General features: G+C 39.0%; 1 protein-coding gene across 1 annotated transcript in view; it reads left to right on the forward strand.

Annotated features, from left to right (window-relative positions):
* Positions 1–24,104, forward strand: part of RAVER2 (ribonucleoprotein, PTB binding 2) — a 68,538-nt gene that overhangs the window by 29,980 nt on the left and 14,454 nt on the right. Inside the window, exons 5-9 of the mRNA XM_008060505.1 lie at positions 6,875–6,960; positions 8,853–8,918; positions 9,076–9,187; positions 11,366–11,634; positions 19,308–19,419. Of these exons, the coding sequence (XP_008058696.1) occupies positions 6,875–6,960; positions 8,853–8,918; positions 9,076–9,187; positions 11,366–11,634; positions 19,308–19,419 (645 nt within the window). The remainder of the gene's footprint in view (positions 1–6,874; positions 6,961–8,852; positions 8,919–9,075; positions 9,188–11,365; positions 11,635–19,307; positions 19,420–24,104) is intronic.

A 24,104-nucleotide genomic window follows, 5' to 3' on the forward strand; every position in this document is an offset into this window, starting at 1 on the left:
CTTCAGTCATTAGGAGAGTTTGTGTTTAATACTACTATTTTTTTTCCTTACGTTTGGTAGAATTTATTAGTGAAGTCATCTGTGTTGAAATTTTATTTTTTTTGAGTCAGAGTCTCACTCCGTCATCCAGGCTGGAGTGCAGTGACATGCTCACGGCCACCCCAGCTTTGACCTGCTGGGCTCTGGCAATCCTTCTGCCTCAGTCTTCCAAGCAGCCGGAACTATAGGCGCACACTACCATGCCAGGCTAAGTTTTTGATATATTGTAGAGACAAGGTCTCACCAAATTTCCCAGTCTGGTCTCAAACCTCTGGGCTCAGGCAATCCTCTCGCCTCAGCCTCCCAAAGTGCTGGGATCACAGGCTTGAGCTACCATGCCTGGCCTGTGTTGAATTTTTTGAAGGAAGATTCTAACTACAAATTCAATCTCTTTTATATACAAGGGAGGAACCCCCAAGCCCAGAATTTATTTGTAAAAAATTGTGTATTTATTCTTACATGTTTAAACTTTAGTCACCTTCAGAGTACTCTCCATTTGATACAGGATACCTATCGAGATGTGTTTTCCAGTGCTCAAAATAGTTTCTGAACTCATCAGTATTGATGCTTATTAGTGCTCCTGCCATTTTTGTTTGCCCTCTTCCACGTAAGCAAAGCATTTCCCTTTGAAGACTTCTTTCATCTGAGGAAATAAAAAAAGTCACTGGGGGCAGATCAGATGAATAGGGAGCACGGGATATTGGGGTCATGCCATTTTTGGCCAAAAGCTGCTGTACACTCAGGTATGGGCAGGTACACTCATAAATCACCCATCATGAAGTGAGCAAACATGTTGAAAGAATCTCGAAAAAATTCACTGAAACTGAACACAGCCTCTCACAACAACAGTGGCTGGTACACTGATGCTGATGGGTACCTAGAGCACTTACCTAGCGAGGGAAGACTGTTCTACAAGGGACCTGCCCTCCAAAAGATAATTCTGGTTTTTTGGGGGGGATCCTGCTTGTATAAGAGCTATTTCAGGGTACCTTTCTTCTTGAGTAAGTTTGGTCATCTGTGTCTTTCAATGAAATTTCGTGTAAATTGTCAATGTGATATAACGTTGTTCATAGTATTCCCTTATTGTTCTTAAGTGTCTGCAGGACCTGTAGTGATGTCCCCTCTCACATTGCTGATATTGGTAATTTGTCTTCTCTCTCTTTTCCTGATAAATCTGACAGAAGGTTTATCAGTATTACTGATTTTTTCAAAGAGCCAGCTTTTAGTTTCATTGACTTTCTCTAGTCCATTGATTTTCACTTTAATTTTTATTTATTTATTTATTTTTCTGCTTACTTAGGGCATAATTTGTTCTAGCTTTTCTGGTATCTTGAAGAAAAACTAGATTATTCACTTGAGACCTTTCCTTTTTTAATGTGTGTTTAATTAGTACTATAAATTTCCATTTATGCTTACAGATTTTGATATGTTATATTGCCATTTTTATTAATTTCCAAATGCTTTCTTGTTTCCATTTTGATTTCTTCTTTGATCTGTGAGTTGTTTATAAATGTGTCACTTAAGTTCCAAAATTTGCAGATTTTCCAGGTTTTTTTTTTTTTGCTTATTGATACTTAATTTAATTCACTTGTAGTCAGAGAAGATACTTTGTATTATTTAAATTTATAAATTTGTATTAGAATGATTTCATAGCCCAGAATATGGAACTATTTTGATAAATATTCCACATGCATTTGAGAAGGCTGTGCATTCTGCTGTTGTTGAGTTGAATGCTCCCTAAATGTCAATTTGATTAAAGTGGTTAATGGTGTTGTCCAAGTCTTCTATATCCTACTGATTTTTTTGTCAACTTATTCTATTAATTTCTGAGGCGAGTGTTGGGGCCTAGTGTGAGTCCTAGCCAAGAGCTAAGGGAAGGGCAGGTAGATGTGAAGCATGAACGTTTTCAAACGGTTTTTATTCTGGTTGTTGTTATTATAAACTGGGAGATATTGTGTTCAGTAAAAGCTGTGAAGAAAAATATATTTCAGTATTTTACAACAAATACAGTAGCTATCTGCTAAAAAGAGGAAGAGAAGTTGAAATCTCTAATCATAATTGTGGATTTATCTACTTTTCCCTTCAATTCTACAAACTTTTGCTGTATATATTTTGAGCTTTGTTCTCACACAAACATTTCAGATCATTGCATCCTCTTGATTAATCAGCCCCTTTATCATTGCAAAAGAATGATCTTTATTGCTGGTAATAATTTGCTCTGGAATTTTTTTATACTAATCTAGCCAGTGGGTTTTAAAAATTAATATTAGCAGCCAGGTACAGTAGCTCAGCCTGTAATCCCAGCACTTTGGAAGGCCGAGGCAAGAGGATTGCCTGAGCTCAGGGGTTCGAGACCAGCCTGGGCAACTTGGTGAAACCTTGTCTCTACAGTAAATAAAAAGAAAAATTACTAGGTATGGTAGCTTGCGCCTGTAGTTCCAGCTACTTGGAAGGCTGAGGCAGAAGGATTGCCTGAGCCTAGCAGGTCAAGGCTGGGTTGGGCGTGAACGTGCCACTGCACTCCAACCTGGGTGATGGAGTGAGATCCCAACTCAAAAAAAGAAAAAAGTTAATATTAGCATATCTTATCTATATCTATGTGTGTTAAGATGCCAAGTGAGTTTGTATTTTCTATTATCTTGTAAAATTCTCATATTTGTGGTACTGCTACTGGTTGTTCCATCTATAATGTATGACTTTAAAGTAAGGGAATTTAAGTGTTTGGGTATCTGTTATTTGTGGTTCCCATAATAATTTTTTGAGAGAGAAGATTTTCTTTTCTTTTCTTTTTTTTTAATAGGAGTCTTACTCAATTGGAGTGCAGTGGCACACTCATGGCCACTGCAGCCTCAACCTGCTGGGCTCAGGCAATCCTTCCACTTCAGCCTTCTGTGTAGCTGGGACCATAGGCACACACCACCACACCATAGCTAATTAAAAAAAAAAAAAGTAAGCTGGGTTTGGTGGTTTATTCTGTAATCCCGCGCTTTGGGAGGCTGAGGTGAGTGGATTGCCTGAGCCCGCGTGTTCGAGACCCACCCGGGCAACTTGGTGAGACCGCATCTCTACAATAAATCAAAAATTAGCCGGGCGTGGTAGTGTACGCCTGTAATTCCAGCTGTACTTGGAAGGCTGAGGCAGAAGGATCGCCGGACCCCAGGAGGTCGAGGCTGCAGTGGCCGGGAGCGGCCACTGCCCTCCAGTCTGGGTGACAGAGTGAGACTCCAACTCAAAAAAAATTTAAAAAGTAGAGACAAGCTCTTGTCAAGTTGCCCAAGCTGTTCTTAAGTCCCTGGGCTCATGCAATCCTCTTGCCTCCACCTCCCAAAGTACTGGGATAACAGTTGTGACCCACTGTGCTTGGCACCTCATCTGTCTTTCATATATGATACATTTGGGGCTTTGTAATTTAGATGTTTTGCTGCAGGTAATTATTAATTCAATAAGAAAGAGATGTGCCTTAAACCCCTATTCTTTGAACTTCAACTCTGGAATTAGAAAACAAAACCAAACTCTTCCACTCAAGTTATTTTTTAATTTTAAAAAAGTTAGGGCTGGACACAGTGGCTCACACCTGTAATCCCAGCATTTAGGGAGGCATTGGCGAGAGGATTGCCTAAGCCTGGGGGTTTGAGACCAGTCTGAGCAACATGGCGAGTCCTTGTCTCTATTAAAAAAGAAAGAAAATCTTAATTGACATGTAGTGATTCTACATGTTTATGGGGTACAGAGTGATATTCATCACCTCAAACATGTATCCATCCCTTGTATTGGGAACATTTAAAATCTTTTCTTCTTGCTATTTGAAAACACACAATAAATCATTGTTACAGCCGGGCTCGGTGGCTCAGCCTGTAATCCCGCGCCTTTGGGAGGCTGAGGTGAGTGGATTGCCTGAGCCTGCGAGTTCGAGACCCGCCTGGGCAGGTGAGACCTCATCTCTACAATAAACCAAAAAAAAAAAAAAAAATTAGCCAGGCGTGGTAGCACGCGCCTATAATTCCGGCTACTCGGAAGGCTGAGGCGGAAGGATCGCCGGAGCCCAGCAGGTCGAGGCTGCAGTGGCTGGGAGCGGCCACTGCACTCCAGTCTGGGCGACAGAGTGAGACTCCAACTCAAAAAAAATAAATAAATAAATCATTGTTACCGTACAGTATTATAGAATACGAGAACTTAATCCTCCTATCTGGCTGTAATTTTGTATTTATTAACCAGCCTCTCCATATCCTCTTCTCCTTTCTCTTCTCAGTCTCTAATAACCACAATTCTACTCTCTACTTTTATGAACTAGACTTTTTTAGCTCCCACTATGAGTAGTACTATGCAGTGTTTACTTTTCTGGGCCTGTCTGGTTTCACTCAACCTAATGTCCTCCAAGCTCATCCATATTGCCACAAATGAGAGGATTTCCTTTTTTAATGGCTGACTAGTATTCCACTGTGTATATATTTTCACTTGTTGATAGACACTTAGGTTAGTTCCATATCTTAGCTATTGTGAATGGTACTGCAATAAACGTGAGAATGCAGATATCACTTTGATGTATGTATTTCCTTTCCTTTGGATAAACATCAAGCAGTGGAATTGCTGGATCATGTGGCAGTCTATTTTTGTTTTTGGAAACCTCTATACTGTTTTCCATAATGGCTGTACTAATTTACATTCTTTCTAGCAGTGTATGAGAGTTTCTTTTTTCTTACATCCTCACCAGCATTTTTTTTTTTTTTGTCTTTTTGATAATAGACAAAACAAAACAAAAACAAAACACTGGGATGAGATGATACCTTATTGTGGTTTTGATTTACAATTCCCTGATTAGTGAATATTGAACATTTTTTCATATTCTTGGTCATTTGTATGTCTTCTTTTGAGAAATATGTATTCAGATATTTTGCCCATTATTAAAAATTGGATTTTTTTGTTTTGTTTTATCTTTGCTGTTGAATTGTTAGAGTTCCACGTATAATCCCTTGTCAGATGAATACTTTACAGATATTTTCTCCCATTCTACATGTTGTCTGTTTGCTCTGTTGATTATTTCCTCTGCTGTGCAGAAGCTTTTTGTTTGATGAAATCCCATTTGTCTGCTTTTGCTTTTGGTGCCCATGCTTTTAAAGTCTAACCCATCAAATCTTTTGCCCAGACCAACGTCTTGAAGTGTTTTCCCTATTTTTTTCCAGTAGTTTTATAGCTTTGAGTCTTACATTTAAGTTTTTAATCCATTTTGAGTTAATGTTTTGTATATGGTGAGAGATAGGGCTCTATTTTCATTTTTTTACAGATGGATATTCAGTTTCCCAATATCACTTATTGAAGAGGCTACACTCAATTATTTTTGTAAATCAAGTAATATTTCCTCTCATTTTCTTTTTTGTTTTTTGTTTTTTTTACTGGGAGTCTCACTCTGTCATCCAGGCTGGAGCACAATGGCACTCACTGCCACCCCAGCGTCGACCTGCTGGGCTCTGGTGATCCTTCCGCCTCAGCTTTATAAGTAGCCGCGGCTACAGGCATGCACTACCACACCCAGCTAATTTTTGATTGATTGTAGAGACGAGGTCTTGCCAAGTTGCCCGGGAGGGTCTCGAACCCACAGGCTCAGGCAATCCACTCGCCTTGGCCTCTCAAAGTGCTGGGATGACAGGCTGAACTACTGAGCCCGGCCTCCTCTAATTTTCTACACTTGATTCTCTATTGCTTGCTGGGGAGTTCTATCTGTGTACCAGTTTTCTGCCCAGAAGTGCCTTTTTTCCATTGAAGTAGGTTAATAGACTTCTATAAAAGAGCCCTCTTCCACATATATTTATGTTATCATAACTTTCCTAAACTTATGCTATAATTAAACATTCCCTCCATTCCCACACACTAATACTTCTTCCTTTGTTAGAGAGAATATTGAAAATGATTAAATTATATAGTTTCCTATTGGTTGATTAACTAATATAATTTTATACCTGAAGCCAAAATGTTGTATAATTCTTGCCCTCTGAGGTGGTCCCAGTGTAGATTTGATACTTAAAAATTGGGTTGCAGCAAGGATTTATTTTATTTATGTATTTATTTTACCTCTCATGGTTCAGTGTTCTTTATTTTGCTATATCTATATTATGAAATGATATTACCAGGACTTTTTCTATATTTTGCATATTGTATATATATAATTTTGTATCTTATGACTATTTCCAGTTACCTTACAATAATTAGGTGAAAATTATTTCTATATTTTTGATCAGGGTTCTTTTTAGTTCTCTATATTATCTATTCTAAAGATGTCTCTTCTAAAATATACTCTGGTATTTGGACACTTAGACTTTATTACAAGTATAGTTGCCATGTATTCATTTAGTGTATTTCTCTTGTTTATTTTGTCTTGTTTTTATTATGTAAATATATTTTGTGTACCTGTATTATCCATCAGATTTTATGTAAGCTTTCCAAAGACAGGGATTGTGTTTTGTCCTCTATCCCCACACACTATCCAAATCCCTGAAACACCTAAAAAACATTGAGCAAATACCATTAGTTCAGTTAATACTATGCTTATTAAAAGTGGATATGTTATGTTGCCCTTAATGCTAGAAAAGATGAAATCTAAGTTTGGTGTTTTACAATTATGACAAGACGGTGTTGGAATTTTAAAACAGATTCCAGGGTTGAATCATAAGGAAAGGTGTCTGTCACTTTTGACCAATGACAGGGTCAGTGTATCATTGAATTTCCAGTGACTTTGCGAACGATGTAAAGAAATAATCATGTACCCTTTTTGAAGCTTGCTTTATTTATTTCTTTTTAATTCCATATGTATCATGAAGTTTTCACTTTTATTTTCTCATAGCTGTTCTTGGAACACCTCCCAGCTTGCCACATCTGATGAACCCGTCCATCTCCCCCGCATTTTTACATCTGAATAAAGCACATCAGGTACATAAATTGCACAAATATTTAGAGTGAATATTTTGTGTGTTCTTAAAGTCCTCAAGAAGAAGAATGAGTAACAGTAAATATAGCTACATAAAATCCTAACTTATGGGAAAATGAGTAACAGTAAATATAGCTATGTAAAATTGTAACTTCATGAGTACATCAGTTTCAATTAAGTGAATCAAAGCAGCATCGTTACATATATTTATTGATTCCAACTGATAGGACATTAAGAAGAAAAGTGTATATTTTGTAGTATTCTTTTTCTAGATAATGAATCAGGAGTTCAAACTAGGGCTCCTTTTGTGGTCTTAACTTTGAAAAAATATTTATAGAAAGAAAAAAATGAACAGTAAAACTTAATTCTTAAAATGTAATGAATTTTATAAAACAACTTATATATGAAAAGAGCAAAATTTTCTTACTTTTTTCAGATAAGTATTTAAAATATGTGTTTATGTATATAAATGTCCATAATATTGGAGATAACCATTACTCATTAATTTCAGGTAATGTTTAAGAGTATAGAATCCAAGGCTGAGCATAGTAGCTCATGCCTATAATCCCAGCACTTTGAGAGGCCAAAGTGGGAGGATCGCTTGAGCCTGGGAGCTCAAGACCAGCCCAGACCTCATAGCAAGATCCCATCTCTATTAAAAAAAAAAAAAAGTAGAATCCTAATTACAAATCAAACCTAGTATATTATAGATGCTTAATGTAAGGTAAATGAATACCTGGTCCTAAACCCAACTTTTTAAGGGAAAAGTCCTATGTTTTATTTTTCATCCTTAGAATCTAACATAGATCCTGTTAATACATTATAAGGTCTTTCTTTGTTCATTCATTTACTCAACATATTTATTGAGAATCTGACATATATGTATGAGACACTGTGCTGATCATAGGCTACAGCACTGAACAAAACATTCATAGTGTCTATTGTCATAGAATTTCAACCAGTAGGGAAAACAGACATTAAACAATTGCAATAAGGTGTGAAGAGTGATATGAGAGGAGAAGTTCAGGGTGTTGATCATATGCCCTTTGTTTTAGGAGAAAGACCAAAATGCTTAATATCGCCTCTGATACCTGTATAGCCACCCCCTGTCCCCCGCCTCTCAGCTCATTGTGCATCACTTCCCCATGACACTGGCCTGCTTTGGTCCTGCAAGGACCTTTTTTCCCCTCCTTCTCAGGGCTTTGCTTCTGCTGCTCCTTCTGCCTGGAATGCTTCCCACCCCAACACCAGTTCTCCCAGACTTGAACTAGTTAATTCTGTACAGCCTTCACTCCTCAGTGCAAGAATTGATTCCTCAAGGAAGCCTTCCTTCAATCTTCTACTCGAAATCAAATTCCTTCACTGTTTGTTCTCATAGCTCCCTGTGTCCTTCCTTAATATAATTACCATTTGTAATGATATGATTTTATAATTAATTGGTGGCTTCTTTCCTTAGCTGATTATAAGATCCAGGTGGACAGATCATATGACTGCATTTCTCACTATGTAGCACATTGCCTGATACGTAGAAGGTGTTCCATAAATGTCCATTGAATGATTGAATGAATGAATAATTGAATAGAATGTCACTGTCATTGAAGCCAGTAAGGGAAGAGAAGAGGGAGAAAGGAGGATAGAAGGAAAGAATGTAGAATTTGCCTCATGACTGCGTGGTCCTCTTATATATTAATTAAAAGAATTAAATGGCTCTGCCTGAAGTTGGAAAGTGAAATATTATATTAAGAAACTATTGCTTTTACTCAGAACAACAGGAGATGGAACTTTAGAATGAGCTGGGTTATATAACATGTAGCTTTACAAAATTAAACTAACTAACGTTTTATCATTTTCACAGAGCTCAGTTATGGGTAATACTTCTAATTTATTCCTTCAGAATCTTTCTCATGTACCACTGGCACAGCAGCAGTTAATGAAGTTTGAGAATATTCATACTAATAACGTAAGTGTGGTATTATTTTTCCTTCTGAACTCTGTTCATTCTTTTTCTAGAATCAGGCTGTTGATGAGATTGCATTTGAATGTTCACATACATAGTCTTTTTAGGTTCCATTGTACTGCCATGGGCAAAAGTCTTCCTTTGTTTTCTTCTTTTGTAGAAACCTGGCTTACTTGGAGAACCCCCCGCTGTGGTGCTTCAGACGGCGCTAGGGCTAGGGTCGGCGCTTCCGCTGAAAAAGGAGTTGGGACATCATGGCGAAGCTCACAAAGGTAGGCGATGTGTATTTACTGAGAAGTCAGTACACAGTCGGGCTTGAGAGTGAAAGACAACTTACCCGCGTTCTATTTTTATTTACAGGAAGGTCAAATTTGAGTTTTATTTAGGCATTTGAAATTTCAAGAGCCCTCTTGGCTTATCTATTTTTAATATTGATAAGTTATTGATGGCCTTGCTTCCATATGCCAAGAGAAGACTCTCCCTGTTGGGCGTGCTTTAATATTTCATGCAGGTTCACAGCTGTACGAGGCAGAGACACAGAGACTGACACGCTGCCCACTGGGCTGACAGCACATTACGTGTGTATGTATTTAACAGTTGCCTGGATCAGAAGCCACTCACTTTTATAAAAGAAGTAGCTGTTATTCGTAAATTTACAGTTTTATCATTTACTTGTGTTATTTTAAAAATGTGTTTTCCAAATTACCTGCTGAAGAAAAATATGATTACGATGTGCTTCTCAAGACATGGCAAGGAAAACCGTTTTTTTCTTTAGAAAAACAGGAGCAAGGTGTTATACCAAGATTTCTTATTTGAATGTGATATTGAAAGGCACTTTCAGTTTGAAGCTTAATTGAAAGTTGCTCAGAAGTGAGCAAAGCTGAGTGACAGTCGCAGGGCCAGTGGTCATTTTTTAAAGTCAATTAAATATGGGTCGCTTACTTAACCTCCTGTTCACAAAATTAGCTAGCTAAATGGTCATTAACTCAGTCAGTTCTGACTGTCAAAGTGGACTGGGCAAATGTTAACCCAGTGAAGAAATTTTTGTGATATGTTGGCGTCTGTCCTTCAAAAAAATTAAATTTTCTGTGACTAAAAGTTATACAGATGTGTATTATTTGTGATGCATTGAATAATAAACCACTTATTTGCTTTTTTATGAACTGCCTTAAGTCAATGAAAATTTACCTCGTCTAAATAATTATATTGCTAAAAGATAGGAGATCCGAAGTATCCATCTCTAAGTGATTAGTACTAAAAATAATTAAATAAATGTGTTTAATGAATTTGTAAAGTGTAGATTTGACTTGGCTCATGCCTATAATCCAGCATTTTGGGAGGCTGAGGTGGGAGGATAGCTTGAGCCCAGGAGTTTGAGACCAGAGTAGGCAACATAGCAAGACCTCATCTCTACAAAAAGATCAAAAAAATTAGCCAGGTATGGTGGCACATATCTGTCATCCCAGCTACTCGGGAGGCTGAGGCAGAAGGATCGCCTGAGCTAGGAAGCTGAGGCCATAGTGAGCCGTGATCATGCCCCAATGCCAAAAAAAAAAAACCAAAACAGACTTAGTTATTAAAATTAGCTATTTTATTTTAGTTTTGACTTAAAGATTTTTTTAAAAAGTGGAATCGTTCAAAATTTTCCTATTCAAACTTTTATTCCAGAATTTGGGGTTATTTTCTATCAATATAAACATAAAATTTTCTTGTGTTAAATTTAGTGCTTGTTTATTCAGTGATTTTTTTTTTTAAACCGGTGGTGTGCTGGTAAGTGTTTAACAACCAGCTCTCTAGGTTAAAAAAAAAGTTTGAATGTAGCATTTTGTACATTTCTGGGTACAGGTGCTCCAACCTTAGCCAATTTCAAGTTACCAATATGAAGAACTTGAACTTGAGAGTTGGGAAGAAATATGTACTGTTGACTTTCATGCGCTGATGCAAGCTGGCTAACCACATTTATTGTTGGATTCAATCAAACTTTACTAATCTTTAAGTATCAGAGAATTTTTCAAACCTAAGACTTATTTAATTATTCTCTTCAAATATGGCAGCCGGCAAGTTGCAGTGACTGGGCATTTTTAAAAAGCACTGATATAACTTAAATGCCAAAAAGTACACAAACTTTGCTCTCACCTTTTTTACTTATTTTTATAAGTAACCAAAACTTGGAATTCAAAAATTTAATATCATTGAGGTTACCCTGAAAGTTGTTGAAATAGGAGCATCATTTCTATTGTAAGGTTTTTTGTTGTTTTTTTTTCCGTAAAAGCACTTCCTAATTTACAACTTCTAACCCTGCCTTTTGAAATTATTCTCTGATAGGTGCAAAATTGTTTGTTTGTTTGTTTGTTTGTTTTTTGCATTCTGCCCATTGCTTAACAAAATCAAAAGGACTATTCCGAATGTCTTGTCTACTAAAAGCTTTTTCCATTTGTGGTTCACTGCAGCCTCTAGTCTGATTCCAACTCAAACAACAATAACAGCTGGAATGGGCATGTTACCATTCTTTCCAAATCAGCACATTGCTGGACAAGCTGGGCCTGGGCACGGTAACACTCAGGAGAAACAGCCAGCCACCATGGGATTGGCAGAAGGAAACTTCTCAGGGTCGCAGCCTTATCTTCAGAGCTTTCCAAACCTCGCTGCTGGAGGCTTGCTGGCAGGACACCATAAGCAGCAGCAAAGTCAGCCAAAAGGCACAGAGATGAGTTCAGGGGTAAGAAAACCGTGCGCATGCAACATAGATACATACATATGTTCCTTTTTCATTATCTTTTAAATGAAATTTTTCTCTTACTAGGTGTTCTGATTTGTGGTTATTTCACAGGTGGCATAATGTAAGAAAGAAGCCTCATAAAGTAATCTTAACTCTTTGTAAACTTCAAAGGAAGTTAATAGTAAAGTATGTAAATACGGATTACAAACCACAAGGGAGGGGGGACCCAAAAAACCCGGAATTATGTTTTGGAGGGGGGGGCCCTTGTAGTATAGGATTCCCTCACTAGGTAAGTGTTCTAGGAACCCATCGGCATCAGTGTACTATCTAGCATTACTGAGAGAGGCTGCGTTCAACTTCAGTGGATTGTTTTTTGAAAGTTCGTTCAGCGTGTTTGTCCATTTCATGGTGCGTGATTTAAGAGTGCACCTGCCCACACTGCGTTGAATGTTCAGCAGTTTTTGACCAAAAACGTCAGGACCCCGATGCCCCACCCTCCTCCCTATTCACCCCATCTCTCTCCAAACGACTTTATTTTTGTGTCCCTGGATGAAAAAAGTCCTCAAAACGAAATGATTTACCGATGTGGAAGAGGTGAAACAAAAAAATGGCAGAAACACTAAAAAGCATCAAAATTGAAAAGCTCAAAAACTGTTTTGAGCAGTGGAAAAAACATCTCAATAAGAATATTGCATCAATTGGAGAGTACTTTGAAGGTGACTAAAGTTTAAACATGTAAGAATAAGTAAACAATTTTTAATAAATAAATTCCTTTTGGGGGGGATTACCCCTTGTAGCTAATTGCTGTGTCATTAGAAAGATTACCTGTTCATAGTTTGCGTTTACTTCTTAAAATTGAAGAAAAAATTGCACTCTTAAGCAAAGGATTATAAGTAAGCAAACAAAAAATTAATATTTTGATCAATTATGCTAGCTGACATTTAGAACTATCTTAATTATTAGCCAGTTTGTCTGTAAGTAAAATAATGTTAATTTGTGTTAAATGAGTTTTTTATGTCTCTTATTATAAAATAATTTAAGTATGGATTCTTTATTTTATGAAAAGTTTATGTTGTATAGCTTTAAAAAATACTTGATATTTAAGGCCGGGCATGGGACTTTGGGAGGCTGAGACTGGAGGATTGCTTGAGCTCAGAAGTTCGAGACCTGCCTAGGCAACATAGCAAGACCTCGTCTTTACAAAAAAATTTTAAAATTAGCTGGGTGTGGCATCATGCACCAGTAGTCCCAGCTACTTGGGAGGCTGAGGCAGAAGGAGCCCCGTGGGTCCAAACTACAGTGAATTGTGATTGTACCACTGTCTTCCAACCTGGGCAACAAAGTGAGACCCTGACTCAAAACAAAAACAAAAACAAAACCCCAAAACTTGATATTTTAAAAATAAGATATAAACTAATTTAAGTTTGGAATCTTGTAGTTTGGAAAATGTTTAAGAATATAATTAATACTTATTCAGTTATATAGTGATATTATTTATAAGACTTTCTAAGTAAATAATAATGCTGTTTTTATTATAAGTGTATATTCTATAGATATTTTAATTTTTTAAAGCAGAACCAATTTTATTTTATCTGAAAAATATCAAAATCAGCTATTCAATTCTGGTCTGTTCAAAAGAATCTGGTCTCCCTTTTCATTATGGAAGTTTTTACCCAATCATTCTGTTGGTTCATATGCCACTGATAGCAATACGATGACAAGTAGTTAGGATAAAGTACATCTAAATTTCATTTTATCTGTATCTTAAAGTATCCTTATCTGGGCGTGGTGGCATGCATCTGTAGTTCCAGCTACTTGGAAGGCTGAGTCGGAAGGATCGCCTAAGCCCAGCAGGTCGAGGCTGTGGTGGCCATGAGCGTGCCACTGCACTTCAGCCTGAGTGACAGGAGTGAGACTCCAACTCAAAAACAAAACAAAACAAAAAACAAACAAGAAATATATATATATATCTCCTTTCATTTGTAAATGGTATAAAATTTAGACTACAAGCAACTTGTGGGGGAAAATTTCACATAGCTGGTTGTATTCAAATGTCCAAATAATAACCTTGAATTTGTGAGGAGTTTGGTGTTGCCCAGTGATAGAAGGAGGCATGGCTAGAATGGACTACAACTGTACCTTGACAAAGCGATGGCCATTCCTTATAGACGAATTTTTAAGATGTGCCTGCGATATCCATAGCTTGGATTATTGAGGGAAATTAAACAAATGCAACTCATATGTGAAAGCGTCATGTCTTTTCGTAGTCTTTAATTTATTGAAAGCACCAGAGTCTTTAGAAAAACTGCATGTAGACCTGGGGTAATAGGCAAGTGAGTTTCTCTGCAAGAGGAAACAAGTCCTGTGAAGAAGAATTCAAGGGAAATGGACATGTGGAAACTGGAAAGGGATGACTGAGCACGCAGACATTTTTTAAAATATTCAAAGCATAGTCACTGGCACGTCGTGTCTGTCCAGGGAGCAGAACTAGTCCAATAAAGTACTGCATACAATAAAGCATAATAGGTTTACTGTAAGGGAGAGCAGCTCAGGCTTCTTCAAGCAGATAAAGAGTTTAAGTATGTCACAGAGACGTGAATGTCATATCACTGATAACCATTAAGCAGACCCCAGGTGAGCATCTGTAATGGATACTGTGGAAACGACTCCTCCTTCTGACAATAGGGGTTGGATCAGGTAACCTCAGTGTTTTCTCACTGCAAGGTTTTGGACTTTGCTGAGCAATCCGTTTAGCTCTGCTTTAGGTTTTCAGACCTGCGGCTTTAATGCTGTGTGGACTGGTGATTCTTGTGCCTGCCTCTTCGTCTCTAGAATCATCTCTGGTGTTAAAAAAAAAAAAAAAAAAAAAGTAAAGGGCTAGACCCCAATTCTCAATAGGGGCATCCCTAAGAGTTGTATTCACGATAAGAGGGATGAGATCTAGTTTTTGCGTGTTGTGATAACCGACAGATAACACACATTTGCCATTTTAACCACTTTTAAGTGTGCAGTGGCATGAAGTTCACCCACATTGCTGGGCAGCTGTTACCACTCCCCGTCTCCAGAACCTCTTCATCATCTCATGCTGAAACTCTGTACCCATATAGCAATACTCCCCATCTCCCCTCCCATTCCCAGCAACCAGTGTTTCTACTTGCTGACCCTGTGGATTTGACTATTCTAGGTACCTGGTAGAAAGAATGTGCTAAACCATTTGTCTTTTTGTGTCTGGCTTTCCTTAGCACAGTATTTTCAAAGTTCGTCCATGTTGTAGCATGTTACCAGAATCTCCTTCTTTCCCAAGACTGAATAGTATTCTGTTGTATGTATAGATCACAGTTTCATTCATCCATCCACGAACACCTGAGCTGTTTCTACCTCATACTGTCATGAATAATGCTGCTGTAAACATTGGTATGCAAATATCTGTTTGAGTGCCTGCTTTCAGTTCTTTTGGGTATATACCCAGAAGTGGAATTGCTAGATCATATCGTAATTCTGTGTTTAATGTTTTTAGGAACTGCCATACTCTTTTCCACAGTAGCTGTACCATTTCACATTCCCACCAGCAACGCACAAGAATTCCAGTTTCTCCACATCCTAGCCAACACTTATTTTCTGTTTTAGCTTTCTTGTAACAAAAATACCATAGACTGGATGGCTTAAACAGCAAACATTTGTTTCTCACAGTCTTAGAGTCTGGGAATTCTAAGACGAAGGTGCCACGGATCCAGTGTGTGGTGCGGGCACTGCTCCTGGTTTGCAGATGGCCAGCTTTTCATTGCATCTTCACATGGAGAGCCGAGGCAAGATCTCTCATGTCTGTCCTTATAAGAACACTAGTCGCACTCAGGAGGGCTCCACTTTCATGACCTAATTACCTCCTAATAGCATCACGTTGAGGGCCAGGGTTTCAATATATGAATTTGGGGGGGGACACAAATTCAGCCCGTTGTAATAGCCATCCCAACAAGTATGAAGTATCTCATTGTGGTTTTGATTTGCATTTCCCTAATGATTAATAATGTTGAGTATTTTTTTATGTGCTGATTAGCCATCTATGTATTTTCATCTGGAGAAATGTCTATTAAAGTCTTTGCCCATTTTGAACCAGATTGTTCATTCTGTTGTTGAGTTTTAGGAGTTTCCTGCATACAGTTGACTCCTGAACAACATGGGTTTGAACTGCATAGGTCCACCTGTGGATTATGAGGATTTTTTAAAATAATGTATATTTTTTGGAGATTCATGAAAATTTGAAAAAACTTGCAGATGAACCATGTAACCTAGAAATATTGAAAAAATAAGAAAACATCTTACTTTACGTTGCTTCCGTAATTTAATTCAGTTTTGAAAAGTAATACATAAATAACATCTCTTAAAATGTGTATGCATATTTTTGGCATCCCCTATATACACAAATTTATTTTAAAAAGTTAAAATTTCAGCCAGGCTCAGTGACTCAGCCTGTAATCCCGTGCCTTTGGGAGGCTGAGGTGAGTGGATTGCCTGAGCCCACGAGTTCGAGACCCGTCTGGGCAACTTAGCGAGACCTCATCTCTACAATAAATCAAAAATTAGCCAGGCGTGGTGGTGTGCGCCTGTAGTTCCAGCTACTTGGAAGGCTGAGGCGGAAGGATCGCCGGAGCCCAGCAGGTTGAGGCTGCGGTGGCCGGGAGCGGCCACTGCACTCCAGTCTGGGCGACAGAGTGAGACTCCAACTCAAAAAAAAAAAGTTAAAATTTATCAAAACTTACGAACACAAACACAGACCATACATGGCACGCAGTGGAGAAAAATGTAAACAAAGATACAGTATTAAATCATAACTGCACAAGGTTAACTGTAAGACACACTGCATTACTGTTGCAATTGCGGTCAACTCAAGTGTGGCAAGAATCTGCTTAAAACACCTGTGATACTGATCATCGCCACGTGAGTAGTTCATGTCTCCGATAAATTGCATATTCCAGTAAAAAGTGATCTCTTGTGGTTCTTGTGTATTTTTCATGGTGTTTAGGACAATTCCATAAATCTTGAATAACACCCTGGAACTCATACAAAGTGCCACTAGTGATGCTGGTAGTGCTCTCAAGAGAAGAGACATGAATTGCAAGAAAAAGAATGCTTGATATGTACTGTAGATTAAAGTCAGACAGATGGTTCATTCCATAAACAGAGATGTAAATTTATGGTGTCGAGCAGTACAGTACCGTACAGTACAGTAAATGTATTTTACTTTCCTGGTGATTTTAAAAATATTTTTTCTCTAGCATTATTGTAAAAATATAGCATATAATACATGTCACATGCAAAATGTCTCTTTTTTGAGGTTTTTATTTTATTTTTATTTTATTTTAATTTTTTATTTTAAAATTGTGGGGTACAATTGAGGGTTAGGTATACAAATATGTATTGTTCAGACAAATATGTCTTAATCGACTGTTTATGTGATAGGTAGGGCTTCTGGTCAGCAGTGGGCTATTTTGGGGTCAAGTGTTTGGATAGTTAAGAGTTATACATGGATGTTCCATCACACGGGGTATGGGCACCCCTAACCTCCAGGTTGTTCAAAGGTGAACTGTACTGAAATCCTTACACCTAGTTACATAAAAAGATACAGCATATGTTTTCAAATAGGTGAATTTCTAGCATTATCGTCTAAACTTGAAGTTTGAGTTTATTAAACCCATTTATTTTGTTTTATATTGTTATTTATATATCTATTTACTTATTTATTTTTGAATCAGTGTCTCAATCTGTCGCCCAGACTGGAGTACAGTGGCATGGTCATGGCTCACCACAGCCTTGATCTCCTGGGCTCAAGAAATCCTTCCTCCTCAGCCTCTCAAGTAGCTGGGACTAATAGGCGTGTGATACCACACCCAGCTAACTTTTCTATTTTTTGTAGAGACAGGGTCTCACTACATTGTCCAGGCTGTTCTCAAACTCCTGGGCTCAGGCAATCCTCCAGTCTCAGCCCCCCAAAGTGCTGGGATGACAGGCATGAGCCACTGCACTCGGCCTGATATTATTCTTAGTACCGGAGGTAAATAGGCTATGCTTTGTAATTTTGTTGTGACCATAAGATATAAAATAAAAGGTCTTATTTAAAATGTTGATGGCCGGGCTTGGTGGCTCAGCCTGTAATCCCAGCACTTGGGGAGGCTGAGGCTAGTGAACTGCCTGAGCTTGTGGGTTGGAGACCAGCCCGGGCAACTTGGCAAGACCTCGTCTCTACAATAACCAAAAAATTAGTCGGGTGTGTTAGCGCATGCCTGTAGTTCCAGCTACTTGGAAGACTGAGGTGAAAGAATCACCAGCTCCCAGAAGGTCGATGACTGGGGTGGCCATGAGTGTGCCACTGTACTCCAGCCTGGGCAACAGAGTGAGACTCCAACTCAAAAAAAAAAAGTTGAAACAGTGTTTCTGGAAATGAGACATTGAATTTGTTTTTTTCTTGTGAAGGTGAATTATTTACTCGTTCAAGTGAGAAGTTGAATAAGATAGCCTTTCATTCTCTTTCAGTTCTGAAGTTCTGTGGTTTTAGGATAGTCTTTTAAAAACCTATCAGAAAAACTGAAGCAGGTGAAATGTGATAATTTCAGTGCACATTCATAAATATTTCATGACCTTATGTCATCAAAGATTAGGTTTCACAAGTTTTTATCACACTGGACTAGATTTATTGAAAGATTAGGCCAGGCTCGGTGGTTCAGTTTGTAATCCTAGCACTTTGGGAGACTGAGGCGAGTGAATTGCCTGAGCCCACGGGTTCGAGACCAGCCTGCGCAACTTGGCGAGACCTCATCTCTACAATCAACCAAAAATGAGCCTGGCGTGGTAGTGCGCGCCTGTAGTTCTGGCTGCTTGGAAGGCTGAGGCGGAAGGATCTCCAGAGCCCAGCAGGTCGACACTGGGGTGGCCATGAGTGTGGCACTGCACTCCAGCCTGAGCGACAGAGTGAGACTCCAACTCCTAAATAAGGAAAAATGAGTGCATTTCTATTCTTTCTGCATTCAGATTTTCATAATTATTTTTTAGATTGGAAAATATAGTTTATTCAGAAAGTAAATTAGAGAGAGAGGAGCTAGTCACCTCCCCAAGGTAGGGGAGGAGGCCAAAGCTTAGAAACGTGGAGGCCACTGTTCAAAAGACACACGACCTGGTCATTGCTCGGTGAGCCCATGGTGTGACCATAGCTTAGTAAAGCAATGGCAGATGACGGCTTCCGGTTGAGCCCTTTTAAGCTTTCCCTTTGACGGAGGCAGGTCATGAAGACGATTGAGTGGTAGTTGGCTCCACATCATCACGGAGGGAGGTAAGTACTGACATCAGGTGATGGACGGCAGGCAGATGGGTGGACTAGTCACACGATTGCTTCCTTGGCGATCGGGTCTGCAGACCACGTGGTGACTGATGGCTCCTGGCCCCACACGTTGGGTGCCAGATGGTGCCGATGGGGTGCGATGCAAAACCTGTGGATTCTCTGGCTCCTTTCTAGAATGAATTTTAGAGTGGCCAGCAAAGCTTTTAGACAAAGTTTATTAGGGAAAGAAGGGAGAAAAGAGACAGAGACTTGCCAGGGTTGGCATGGGCGTAAGAAACCGCCCGCATTTTGATTTTCTTATACCTCTTATTAAGCACCCTCTCTTTTGTTTTTTGATGAATAGGCTGCCTCTAAGAATCAGACTTCACTCTTGGGAGAACCACCAAAAGAAATTCGGCTCAGTAAAAATCCATACTTGAATTTGGCAAGCGTGCTGCCCAGTGTGTGCTTATCATGTAAGTGGGGCCTAGTTTTAATGTTTTAGAGTTTTGTTGGACACTTTCCATAATGAGTCTTTCTTTAACGTGTAACTTATTTGAAGCAAACAGTGCCTCTTGAGCAAATTAAGGCCTAAATTGTTCTTTAAATTCAAAGAGTGATTAAAATTCAGATACCTAAAATGCGTGCTATTTTATTTAAGGAAAACATCTTTTATAGTATTTTTGAGAATATAATTAATTTATTGAATTATTATTGGGTCATGATTGAAAATAATTGGCGAAGGAATTATTTGGCCATACTGTAACTCTTTACAGCACATACAGAATCATCTGTCTAAACTAGAAGTTTAGACTTGTAAGTAATTTAATATATCAAGACTATTTGGGTATCCCCAACATGAATGGGCTACTAATAATTGGCAGAAAAGGAATTATCATTTACTTTTTTGGAGGACCCCCTCAGGCCTTCAGGTTCTGTGAATCAACTATTCATTCAGACCCAGTTTTAAGAGAAAAATCACAGATGTGTGTGCTGCAGGCACAAGAATGCGCATTGTCACGTTTGTTGTCAGTTGTGAAATGCTGGAAAATACCTAAATGTCTGTCATTGTGGGATGCTTAAATAAATGCATAGTTTGACTGGGCTCGGTGGCTCAGCCTGTCATCCCAGCCCTTTGGGAGGCTGAAGTGAGTGGATTGCCTGAGCCCACAAGTTCGAGACTAGCCTGGGCAACTTGGTGAGACCTCGTCTCTACAATAAATCACAAAAACAAGCCAGGCATGGTGGTGTGTGTCTATAGTTCCAACTACCCGGAAGGCTGAGGTGAAAGGATCGCTGGAGCCCAGGCTGTTGATGCTGGGGTGGCCATAAGTGTGCCACTGCACTCCAGCCTGGGCAACGATGGAGTGAGACTCTGACTCAAAAAAATATGAATAAATACATATTTACATAGTTTATGAATAATCGAATACTTTTTTTATTTTGTAGAGATGAGGTCTTGCTATGTTGCCTAGACTGATCTCAGACTCCTGGGCTCAAACAACTCTTAGGTGTGAGCCACCAGGCCTGGCCTAAAGCATATTTTCTATTTTTTTTTTTTTTTTTTTTTTTTTTTGAGTTGGAGTCACACTCCGTCGCCCAGGCTGGAGCGCAGTGGCATGCTTACAGCCACCCCAGCGTCGACCTACTGGGCTTCAGCGATCCTTCCGCCTCAGCCTTCCAAGTAGCTGTAACTACAGGTGCACGCTACCATGCCTGGCTAGTTTTTTTTTTTTTTTAATTCATTGTAGAGATGAGGTCTCACCAAGTTGCCCAGGCTAGTCTCAAACCCCTGGGCTCAGGCAGTCCCCTCACCTCGACCTCCCAAAGTCCTAGGATTACAGGTTTAAGCTACCACGCCCAGCCCTAAAGCATATTTATTAAGTGGAAAGGCAAATGTGTACATAAAATGATTCTGCTTATATTTATTTGAAGCAATCTAGTCTTACATGTATGCATTTGAGTGTGTAAAATGCATAAAGTAAATCTGAGAAAATAAATTCTAAACTATTACCTCTGGGAAGAAGAATAGAATTGAGTGAATGAAAAAAGATGAAAGATGAACTTCATTTTTAATATACATCCTCTGTATTTCATGAAGTATTCTAGAACCCAAGCATTAATTTGTATTTTTTTTTTTTTTTTTTGAGTTGGAATCTCACTCTGTCGCCCAGACTGAAGTACAGTGGCATGCTCCCAGCCAGGGCAGGCTCGACCTGCTGGGCTCCTGTGATCCATCCGCCTCAGCCTTCCAAGTAGCCGGAACTACAGGCATGCGCTACCACACCTGGCTAATTTTTGATTTATTGTAGAGATGAGGTCTTACCAAGTTGCCCGGGTGGGTCTCGAACCTGCGGGCTCAGGCAATCCTCTCACCTTGCCTCCCAAAGTGTTGGGATTACAGGCTGAGCCACTGAGCCCAGCCTAATTTGTAATTTTTTAAAAGCCAGAAAATGATTTAAAATGTGTCTAATGTACCTATTATTAATATATATTGATTTAGTCTAAGAGTTGATGGTGAAAGCCAGGTTTGGTGACTCACACCTATTTCCCAATGCTTTGGGAGACAGCTTGAGACCAGGAGTTTGAGATCAGCTTGGGCAACACAGCTTAACCCCTGTCTGTACAAAAATATATTTTTTAATTAACTGGACATGGTGGTGCATTCTGTAATTCCTTGCTGAGGGACTGAAGTGAGGCAGGAGGGTTGCTTGAGCCCAGGAGTTCAAGGCTATAGTGAGCCATAATCTAGCCACTGCATTCAAGCCTAGCTTGCAGAATGAATCTCTGTCTCTGAAAAATAAAAAAATAAAGCTGGGCTTGGTGGCTTAGCCTGTAATCCTGCGGCAATTGGCGAGACCTCATCTCTACAATAAATCAAAAATTAGCCGGGCAAGGTAGCGCGCCTGTAGTTCCGGCTACTTGGAAGGCTGAGGCAAAAGAATTGCCGGAGCTCAGCAGGTCGAGGCTGTGGTGGCCAGGAGCGGCCACTGCACTCCAGTCTGGGTGACAGTGAGACTCCAACTCAAAAAGAAAAAATAAATAAAATAAAATAAAAATTGATGATGACAACTATTGATTACATTTACAAGAATGGTTAACTTACATTTTGTGTGCCTTGTTTTAGATATATATGTGTATGTGTATATATAATTTTTTATTGTATTTTATTTTTTAAAGAGGTGGGGTACAATTCAGGGTTAGGTATACAAATATTCATTATACAGGTACCCTTGTTGATGAGGTGTCCCCCACCCCCAGTGGATTCCCACTGCTGCCAATCCTGCCTCCCCCCCACCCCAGGAGGCAGTTTCCTGCTAGTATTATGATAATTGTTCAAGGTCCACTTATGAATGAGAACATGTGATACTCAGTTCTTTGTTTCAGTGAAAGATCACTCAGTATTCTAGACTCTAAGTCCATCCAGGTTGCTGTGAAGTTCGTGATTTTGTACATCTTTGTGGATGCATAATATTCCATCATGTGTATGTACCACATTTTTTTATCTAGCCCTCTTTTGATGGCAGCATGGTTGGTTCCATGTTTTTGCTATTGTAAATAATGCTGCAATAAACATCCGTGTACAGGTATCTTTTTCATAGAGTAGTTTGAGTTCCTCTGGGTATATTGCCCAGAAGGGGGATTGCAGGGTCGTATGGAAGGCCAATTTTTAGATCTTTTAGGAGTCACCAAACTGTTTTCCACAGAGGCTGTTCTAGTTTACACTCCCACCAACAGTGTAGAAGTGTTCCCTTTTCCCCGCATCCTCTCCAGCATCTGTTGTTTTTTGAGTTATTGATGATGGCCATCCTGACTGGAGTTAGGTGGTATATTGGTGTGGCTTTAATTTCCTTTTCTTTGATGACAAGTGAGACCGAGCATTTTTTTAATGTATCTTTTGGCTGCTTGTATGCTTCTTTTGAGAAGTGTCTATTCATATCTTTGCCTACTTTATAATGGGGCTGTTTATTTTTTTCTTTTCAGCATGTTTGAGTTCCTTGTAGATCCTCAATGTTAGACCTTTGTCAGATATACAGTTGGCAAATGTTTTTCCATTCTGTGGACTGTCTCCTCACTCTCTCAGCGGTTTCTTTGACTTTGAAGAAACTTGTCGGTTTGATGAGGTCCCACTTATCTATCTTATTCTTTATGGCATGAGCACTTGGGATTTTGATCAGGAATTGATTGCCAGTTCCAATTTCTATAAGGGTGTCTCCTGCATTTTCTAAGGGTCTTATAGTTTGAGGTTTTACATTTAGGTCTTTGATCCATTTAGAGTTGATTTTTGTGTATGGTGATAGGTAGGGGTCTTGTTTTAATCTACTGCATGTGGTCAACTAGTTTTCCCAGCACCATTTACTGAATAGGTTCTCCTCTCACTAGTGATTGGTGGTGGAGGCTTTGTTGAAGATGAGTTGGTTGAGAAATTGAGGTTTTGCTTCTGGAATCTCTATGCTGTTCCATTGGTCTATATGCCTGTTCTTGTACCAGTACCAGACTGTTTTGATTATTGTAGCCTAACAATAAAGTTTAAAGTCTGGGAGTGTGATACCTCCCACTTTGTTTTTGTTTTTGTCTTGCTGAGGATTGTTTTGGCTGTTCAGGTCATTTGTGTTTCCATAGGAATTTCTATATTGTCGTGTCCAGGTCTGAGAAGAATGCTGCTTGTAATTGAATGGGTATTGTGTTAAATCTGTAGATTGCCTTGGGTAGGATGGACATCTTAACAATGTTGGTTCTTCCAATCCATGAGCATGGAGTATTTTTCCATTTGTTTTGGTCATCTTTGATTTCTTTGAGCACTGTTTTGTAGTTTTTGTTGTAAAGGTCTTTCACCTCTCTGTTTAGGAAGATGCTAAGATATTTCATTTTCTGTGTGGCTATGGTGAATGAGATCGTGCTTTTTATTTGGGTTTTTGTTCGTTTATTGTTGATGCATAGGAATACAACTATCTTTTGCACATTTGTTTTATACCCTGAGACTTTGCCAAAGTCCTTTATCAGTGCAAGATGGTTTTTGACAGGTTCTCTTGGGTTTTCGAGGTATAGAATCATGTCGTCTGTAAAGAGGGATAGCTTAATTACCTCTTTTCCTATTTGGATACCCCTGATTTCCTTCTCTTGTCTGATTGCTCTAGCTAGGACTTCCAATACTATGTTG

This window comes from Carlito syrichta, unplaced genomic scaffold (assembly GCF_000164805.1).
Source record: "Carlito syrichta isolate Samal-C Ts95f unplaced genomic scaffold, Tarsius_syrichta-2.0.1 Scaffold304635, whole genome shotgun sequence".
Lineage (NCBI taxonomy): Eukaryota > Metazoa > Chordata > Mammalia > Primates > Tarsiidae > Carlito > Carlito syrichta.